Source organism: Symphodus melops (assembly GCF_947650265.1).
Source record: "Symphodus melops genome assembly, chromosome: 3".
NCBI lineage: Eukaryota > Metazoa > Chordata > Actinopteri > Labriformes > Labridae > Symphodus > Symphodus melops.
Window position 1 is genome coordinate 21910198 of NC_136693.1, and position 8512 is coordinate 21918709.

General features: G+C 38.9%; 1 protein-coding gene across 1 annotated transcript; it reads right to left on the reverse strand.

The window, feature by feature from the left end:
• Positions 1 to 7614: 7614 nt before the first annotated feature.
• Positions 7615 to 8512, reverse strand: nmbb (neuromedin Bb). Its single transcript, XM_079338692.1, has 3 exons — positions 8346 to 8512; positions 7999 to 8183; positions 7615 to 7888 (listed from the first exon to the last, which is right to left on the reverse strand). The coding sequence occupies exons 1-3, from the start codon at positions 8509 to 8511 to the stop codon at positions 7835 to 7837; spliced, it is 405 nt and encodes a 134-aa protein (XP_079194818.1). The 5' UTR covers position 8512; the 3' UTR covers positions 7615 to 7834.

The window sequence follows — 8512 nt, forward strand, 5'->3', positions numbered from 1 at the left end:
CGACCTCCACGCTTGGGCAATTGTATTGGCCTCTATGCGGAGCAGACTTTGGCTCGAATGCGCAGGGACCGTCTGCAAATTGCAACACTAAAAAAAAGATACAATATTAAAAATCGAAATCTTCACACATAAGTTTCAGATTACATAATTGACATATTAAGCAATACTACAGTTCTGTTGGGCAGTGGGCCTATCAGAAAATAAACCTTCATAGAGGCAAATAAGGTGGTGAACAAACACATCTGGAATGACCTACACAAACACAACAATGGACATCATGTTCCTCACACCTTCACACGCCTGGGACACTTTGTACTAGTAGTGTCACCAAATCATTTTACACAAATGTGATCTCCCGTTGTTTATACTGCATTGATTAGTTTTGAAATATAAAACGTTTACATAATTTTGAGGATTTTTAAATGTAAATCCTTTTCAATAACATCCCTCTTCTAAACTGCAGTGTAACAAAAAAACCTATCATGAATAAATGTCTTCATTCTGTACAAACTACAGCACATGGCTTTGGGAAATGTGCCTTAATGCCGTTTTAGTAATTTTCTATCAATAAAATTAGATAAATAAACAACTTTACTATAACATGCTGTAGTGTAATCAAACTCACAGTGCACATTGATGAACTCCTCCTGATTATACTACAACACCTAGTTTGAAGCTCCGTCTCAGAAGGTGGCATGTTATATATTTATATTTGAGAAGTTGATTCTCACCATGACGTGCAATTTGTCATCCTGCACCTTGTAACCGAGTCCGAGAGCTTTGCTGTCCTCATCTTTCATTTGGTTTGGCAGGATAATGATCTTTTGCGACAACTCTTCAGTGTCTTTCTTGCTCTGACCAGAAAAGACCCACGGCTTCAATGCAAACCCGCCAGCTTCTAAGATCCGTTCCACGTTTGTGGTTATAGTTCGGAGCCTTTGTAGGTCGTTGTGGGATGTTCGGATGTCATCAACGTAGCTATGCTCCTGCAGCACTTGCCGTTCTTCCTTCAGATGGCTGAACTGAGGGAGGTTTGCCGTCTCTCTCATAGCAAGCTGTGCTATACATCCAGCCGGCTTGTCACCAATGGTCACTCTGGTGATCGCGAACTTTCCCAAATCCTCAGTCTCTGAATCCCGCCACAGGAACCTGTGCAGATGGACCTCACATTCCTCCAGCCAGACAGAGTTATACGTTTTTCTAATATCTCCCAAGGCAGCAAAGGAACCTTGTCGGAACTTGAGCAGAACTCAAGTTCCGAACGTATCGGGTTGAGGATGTCAGGACCTTTTAGCAGGAGGTTGTTTAAGCTCTGGCCTTGATACCTTTGACTACTGTTCCACACGAGTCTTACTGGGGTTGTAATGGAATGAGGGTTCGGAGTGATCAAGTGGCTTATATACCACACAGGTCCAGTCCAACTGAGAAGGGTTTCTTTAGACAGTTTCTTTGCAGCACGGCGATTTACCATTTCGTGGACTTGTGCAGTGTATGCCGCTCTCCACTGGGGGTCTTTGGCCAGCTGCCTCTCTGTCCTGAGGAAGGTTGCTTCTACAGCTCGTCTGTTGTTTGGAAGGGTGGATGGATCTTCGAGCCACGGATAGCTTGCATGCCAGTGGGGACTTTCACTATGTTCATCAGCACCAGCATATGACAATCCGCCTTTTACTACCTCCATCTCCCGTTCTTCTCCCAAGGTCATGTCTTTACCACCCGGCTGACAGTTACCACAACGGCAGCCCCCGCATTTTGGGTTGCAGCCAGTGCCGATGCTATCCCACTTCCACCATTCAAAGAAGTCACGAGTGGTGGTTGAGGTGTAGACATGCTGGATGGTGGGTGAAGTGTATTTGAATTCTTGGTACCTCACAGCCGCAGTCCTCATCGATCTAGCGAAATGTGTGCGGGACATGTGAGCCAAAACAGTTGTTTTTTCGAATAATTCAGGATGAGTCCCTGCAACTGTTCTTCCGAGTGATCCATCCCAGAGTACCAGATCCCCCACGCTGCAAACTTTTTGAGGAGCTAGTCTGCCCTCTTTGTGGCTAATCAAGAGTTGTATTTCTATTTCACAAATAGCTTCTTTGCAGCCCTTACGAGGAGCCCTAGGTGTTCTACCAGGAAGCCAAACGCATCTTTATCCTCACTTGGATCAATAGCAGACACTCTATCCGCTTCTGTTTCTGCGTTCTGTAGTGCTGTAACTAACTTCTCCTCCTCGTAATTGGCCCACAAAGTTTGTTGGATGAGGTTCCAGTCAATGGCGGATTTGTCTAGATCAGGCTTTTGCTGTGCTCCAATATCATCATTTATTTCCATGACTTTGGTTGCTTCCAGTGTTAGCTTCTTGAAATTGTCCTTGAGCTCATCCTCTGACATTACTGTGTGAAGCCGGGTTATGTTGTTTGCCAGACGGGAGAACAAACGTTTTGCTGTTGAAACTTTTAACTGGTCCATTGTCACTGACTCTGTCATCTTGACTGTTGTGATATGATGTCCAGTCTCTTACAGTTGCTGCTGTGGCTTCTTGGTCCTCAGCAGCGGTGTTTCCACTGTCAAGTGCGTGTCTATTTTGTGCAGATTGTCCCCACTTGATAGGACATCCCCCAACTGAAGCATACAGGACTCCACTCTTTGCGTTTAGCTGCTTTTATTTCTTTTGCAGTCTCTCTTCGTAGCAGTTTGCAACAGTTAGCAGCAGTTTGCAGCAGTTTACAGTAGGTCACAGTAGGTTGCAGTAGGTGGAAAAACCGGCTGTTCTTCAGGTGTCTTTTGACAGTTTGGAGGATATCGCCTGCACAGTGGACTTTGGGGAAGTTTGGGACAGTTTGGACAGTTTGGACAGTTTTGGCTCGCGCTGATCACGTTAATGAGCCTGTCTCTTCTCCTCCACCTGGTCCGGCGTGTGCTCTGTTTTTTTCTCCCCCGGAGTGCGCACCATAGCGGGATATAGGTTCCTGCCTCTGACGCCAAACCTCCGGATGGGAGAAGGGAGTGAGAGGCGAAAGGCAGCTCGATCACAACAAAACACCTAAAATACACTAGATTTCAGAAAGATATGATGATTAAGCCAGATTTACTACATTTTTTGTCTTTGCAGGCTTCTTTGATTTCTATATTATATTATCTGAATAATATTTTTGAATAATATTTGATGTTATGTTTATTTCAGGTTTATGACCTGTGGTCATTTAATTTAAAATAAAAAATTAAGGATAAACTCGAGTTATGACATTGTGCTCTTCCTGATAAGCCTTTTCGGAGGGCTAAAAATGAAGAAGTCCGAACAGGGTTAGAAATGAAGCTCAGTTATAATGATGAAGTGCGTGGGACTATAATACACTATGATGTAAGATGTTACTTGAAAATAACACATGACGCTAAAATAGTAAATATAAGTTGGCCTAAGAAAGCCTTTATGTTAACAGTAATGTTTAACATCTTAGTTCATCCCATGAGCAGGGTTGCTACTGTTACAGTGTTAGCTCTAACTGTAACAAAAGCAGCTCTGCTCGTAGGGATACACTTCACTGATAAGTGGCTAAAACACCCTATCAGATACACTCAGATACACTTTACTTTTTAACCCTGGCTTGTGCTTATATTTTCTTCTTCTTTTGGTTGACTACTCGTCTCCTCAAAGGGTGTTTTTGATCACCTAACAGGCTAGTCAGAGCCGCACATGCCAATTATGAACATGTTTAAGATTGCCATCTACTGGATGATTTAAAAAAAAAAAAAAAAAAGGACCTGTGATGGATAAACTGGATTTAGAGAAACTCCACTTCTTTGGTTTAACTTTGCCCGAAGGCAAAGACACAGCCTATTGTGTAACATAAAAAATATTAGTAAACACACAACAGCGATATACACAAAACAAGTTCATTGAAAACAAGAATCAAGACTAGAAGGGATTATTTATAAATAAATTAAAACCAAACTTTTTTTGAAAAATTACTTGTAATCCTGGTTAATTTAATTTTTTTCAGAGGTAGGTAAAATATTTGAAATAATTTATAAACCACTCAAACGAGGGTTTGCTGTTTCTCCACTTACTACAATGAAAGTAGGCCTACATTAAATGAAGAGTCAGACAGGATCATCGCTGACATCTGTTCATGTGTAGTAAAGGTTTAGACCAGAGGGGGGCAGTGTAGCGTTGGTAGATTAGAGCACCCATAAGCGGCTTCATATGAAGACATAAGAACACAGCAAGTAGCCTATTAAGACCTTTATTCAGAGCCCGACCACATAAATAATTCAATGTCCAGTCTCTGGTCAGATAATATAAAAGCTGCCACCACAGAGACACGATATGTCCCTATTTTCTTTACTTTAAAGAGGGCAAGATTGATATCTCAATTGTAAATTAGTACCTACGGGCAGTCAATAAAGACTTGGACTGGTGCCTCAAAGCCTTTATTTTATTGAGCTAACAGTTGCTACATTTGTATTTGTCAGCTTGTTGGTGTTCAGACTGAGCAAGAGTAAGGACTTACATGTTACAGGAGCAGCTAAGGGTACCACTGTTGACACTAACATTCATCCAAAATTTAAATTATGCATCAATGTTATCTGCTGGCAATACATAGTCATTATCAAAACAGAATGATAAGAAACCAGCCGAAATGTAGGGAGACAAAGACAGGAAAACAGAAGTAGAACTCATTACTTACTTCTTACATTTTAATTTGAATCCTAAACACTAATTCTGGTGTTTTGGTTTTTTTCTGTGGTAAATTACTATAGAAAGAGTACCACTTTAAAAAGTAACATCCCTTGTTGAGTCTAAATGTGCTGCTCTTACTTTAATCTACGTGTAATATAAAAACATCACATTTGTTTTCACCTAGATTTACTCAATGTTCCAATGCAATGTAGTGACAACAATGCTCAATTATCATAAATCATTTCCCACAGAAAGGCAATGTGCGTACCCAGACAGTTTATTACTGTTTGGTTAACAGATGGATTACCTTCAGTTTCTGTTTGTTTGTTCAAATTAAAATGACCTCAAATGACATGTGATTAAACCCATCTATCACATAATTAGTCAAACTGTCAGAGAGGTACCCTCATGGAAACTTTAGAGCTGCAAATAAGTTGATACAAATAGTAAATGACGTGTCACAACGCAACAGTTTCAGCATTCAGGTAGCATCGACATGACATGACAATAAAAACACTTTTTTCTCCATGAGAAAATCAGATTAGTACTACTAAAGCCTTATTTAACCTATTTTTAGAGAAGATATCAAGGTTGTGATAGCTGCATTTTTTGTACCCTATTGACATATTTTGCTTTTTTTTTGCCTTTTTGTGTTTTAAATAAAACATATGTTTTATGCTGACTAGAATTTTGTTATCAAATGTCAATGTTATACCAGGATCCTTTCATTTGAACTATTTTTAATCACAGTGCAGAGTTTAGACATTATTTTTTTCTGACCAAAACCCAAATTGTTTCACAATTTATTAAGTGAATTGATAAAACGTGTCACCTTTTTGGTTTTTTTTCACTTGTGATGTCTGACCACTGTATAATTGTTGGGGGATTATTTGATTGAAATGTATATATTTTGGGTGGATTCCCACCCTGCAAAAAAACAAGTATAAAGTAAATGTATTTTGAGGAAAACATATTATTTTACCATCAATAAATAATTTCTCTTTATGCAAACATTGGTTCTTAGGGGAGTTACAAGACATGGGGCTGTTTATTTCTGTATCAACTTGGATCACTAGCAAAACTGAAAGGTATAAAGCATTTAAAAAAACAGAGATTCAAAGTAAACAGAGATCAGAAGATGCTCAATTGACACTCTGAATTCCTTGAGGAGTGGAGTCGCGTATGTCATGCTGGATCTGCTTGTGCTAATTGTGTGGAGACATCACTGACCTCAACAGTTAACAGTTTACACTGTGCAACATGTTTGGACACATCTGGATCTGCAATTCATTCAATTCATGAGAATTAATTCCCTATTTACTTACACTCACCTACACGCAGAATACACACAGGAAACACAGGCACACATAGACGGATAGAAATGACTCAATAATGTATCAGCGCATTGCACAGTGTTTGTGTTGTGTACCAGCCCAGCTTGTATTTTACAGGATTATATCCCAAACAACTGGTGAACAGTTTGTTCTTTGGACCAAAAAGACATGTAAAGAAAAAAAATGTTTTCTTCCTAAATATCTTGCTCTCTCCATCAGAGTTTTGAATGGCAAGTTTGAATGCTTTTCTTTTGGGACTTAAATCAACTGTAAGCTATTGAGGGGTCTTTTGGCCAAATCATACCCTATTTTCAAACCTACTAACCTACTTGTATACAATAGTCACACACCTGGATGTTCCACGATCCCAAGGGTGTAGTTTGGCCAAAAAAAAAACAAAAAAAATCATAGTTAAAATAAGTGATTATGGAGAAGAAGAAGAAAAAAACAGAAAAACAGTTCATGTTTGACCCAGCCTTTGGTTAGTGTTAAAAATCTTGGACAATATCGATTTTGATGTGGTTTAAATGTATATTACATTAAGAGCTTAATTTAAAGTGTAAGGTTAGATATATCTAATTCCAAAAATTACATCTGTGACTGATTGCCGAATTTTTTACAGATAGGCGAGAACAAAATGTTAAAAACACCTATCATATAATTTAATTTACTGCAAAATAAACTTTACCTACAAAAATGACCATATAGATATATCAACATGAATCTTTTAAAGTTAAAACACATTACACATTTGAACTGCCATGAATACAAAAGTTACTTCAGGGCTTTACTTTCAGACTAAATTATATAAAATGGTAGTATATCTAATAAACTGACAATCGTATATGTTACTTATTCTGTTTTCTAAGTCACATAGGCTACATTGGTTGATGTGACTCTCATGTCTCTCATCTTAACCCTGTAAATGTCATAATTCAGATGTAGGTGGGTTATTTAAATAGCATGTCAGCTACCTTCAAAGTATCAGCCCCAGGCAAAGAAGCTGCATGGACCATATCTCAGTTGTCCACTATTGATCGACAGAGCAGATCATCTCTTTATAAAACGGACAGGAGAAGTGCAAAGATGATATTGATTTCATGTAGAAATGTTCAGCAATGAAAGAACATGTGATTTATATAAGCTGCCTACATTTATGATTCATATAAGTGTTATTTTGGAAAAAGCATAAAACAGTATAACTCAAGCTGAACAATCGGATGTAATGATGGGCCTATGAATAAAGTTTGTGAAGGTCAAATATAACTGGAGAAAATTAGAAGGTTTACCAAATTTCTAAGTTTAATTGAGCTTATCCAATATACAAGTGTTGTTATAGAAATGTAGTTATGATCTTTAGAAGCCATGTGAAATAAAATGAAATGATTTGTCACTTTTCACAGAACCATCTTTGGACTTTTTAATACATTTTTTCTGAATCTTCCAATAAGTATATAAGTATATAAGAAACCAGATATGCAGCCATTATGAAACGATCAGGTCTTCCTTACAGAACTTCTGTAAATCAAAATGTGATCTCTCAGTAAGCAATTTCACAATTTATTCGGCAGTCAAAACAGTGCAAATAATGAAAATAATAAAAAAATAAAAAAATAACAACCTCAAAGACAAGAACATGAGGGATATAATCATCGAACAAATAAGAGGACTCTTTATGCCCACTGTGTAGTCAAATGACTCGTGAGCTACAGGTTAAGTATGGCAGTGACATTTGATTACAATCATGAGAAGCAGGAGACTGTACACTGTCTAAGTTGTTTATTTTGACCAGCTGAGCTCAGTTCCGTCTTCATGCGTGCCAAACTCTCCATCACTTTCTGTTGTGGATGTAGCTTTCTAAAATCCTCATCAGCAAGTCCTCCTCCTGAAACAGAATGCAGACAACATTAAGTTTATTCACATCTCCGTCACTTTGGCTACTGTGTAAGTAAAAGTAAATAATAAAATAAACATTTGGTCTTTCGTGGAACTCACCTGATTTTTCGAGCGGCTCTCTTCTGTGTCCAACTGCGCCTGCAGAGCCTCCCGCAGGTATTCTTGGAAAAGCTCTCCGATCGCACCCTGCTCCTCAGGCAGGGCTATCAGTGCATTCCCGCCCTGTCCCTCCGCTGAGGGTAGCAGGGGGGCATCCATCACACTCTTCTTGCCCATGAAATGTCCTGTCAAACCAAAGGGAAACACGTCCATTATGGCAGACACATTGGGATAGGCTTCATTAGAAAACCAGCACTTATTATAGGAAAGGTATGGCTGTAGCATTCCATCAAATGTGACAGACGTGTTCACAAAATGCAGATGTTGGATCAAAAGATTATTCTTACCTGTAGCCCAAAGATTTCCCCTTGGATTAACTTTAATTTTTGCAACTTTATTCCTCAGCTCAGTCAGGTCGAAGCTGACTGCAGCGTTAAAAGACACGAAAGAAAAGAAAACGAGAAAAGTGAAGAAGCCACACTGGCATACACTATTCAGCGTAAACCCTCTCATC

Coding starts and splice junctions, on each gene's coding strand:
- nmbb (XM_079338692.1), bottom strand. CDS start 8,511: ATGAGAGGGTTTACGCTGAATAGTGTATGCCAGTGTGGCTTCTTCACT. Junction 8,184..8,345: donor GGGAAATCTTTGGGCTACAG/GTAAGAATAATC, acceptor TTGGTTTGACAG/GACATTTCATGGGCAAGAAG. Junction 7,889..7,998: donor AGAGCCGCTCGAAAAATCAG/GTGAGTTCCACG, acceptor ATTCTGTTTCAG/GAGGAGGACTTGCTGATGAG.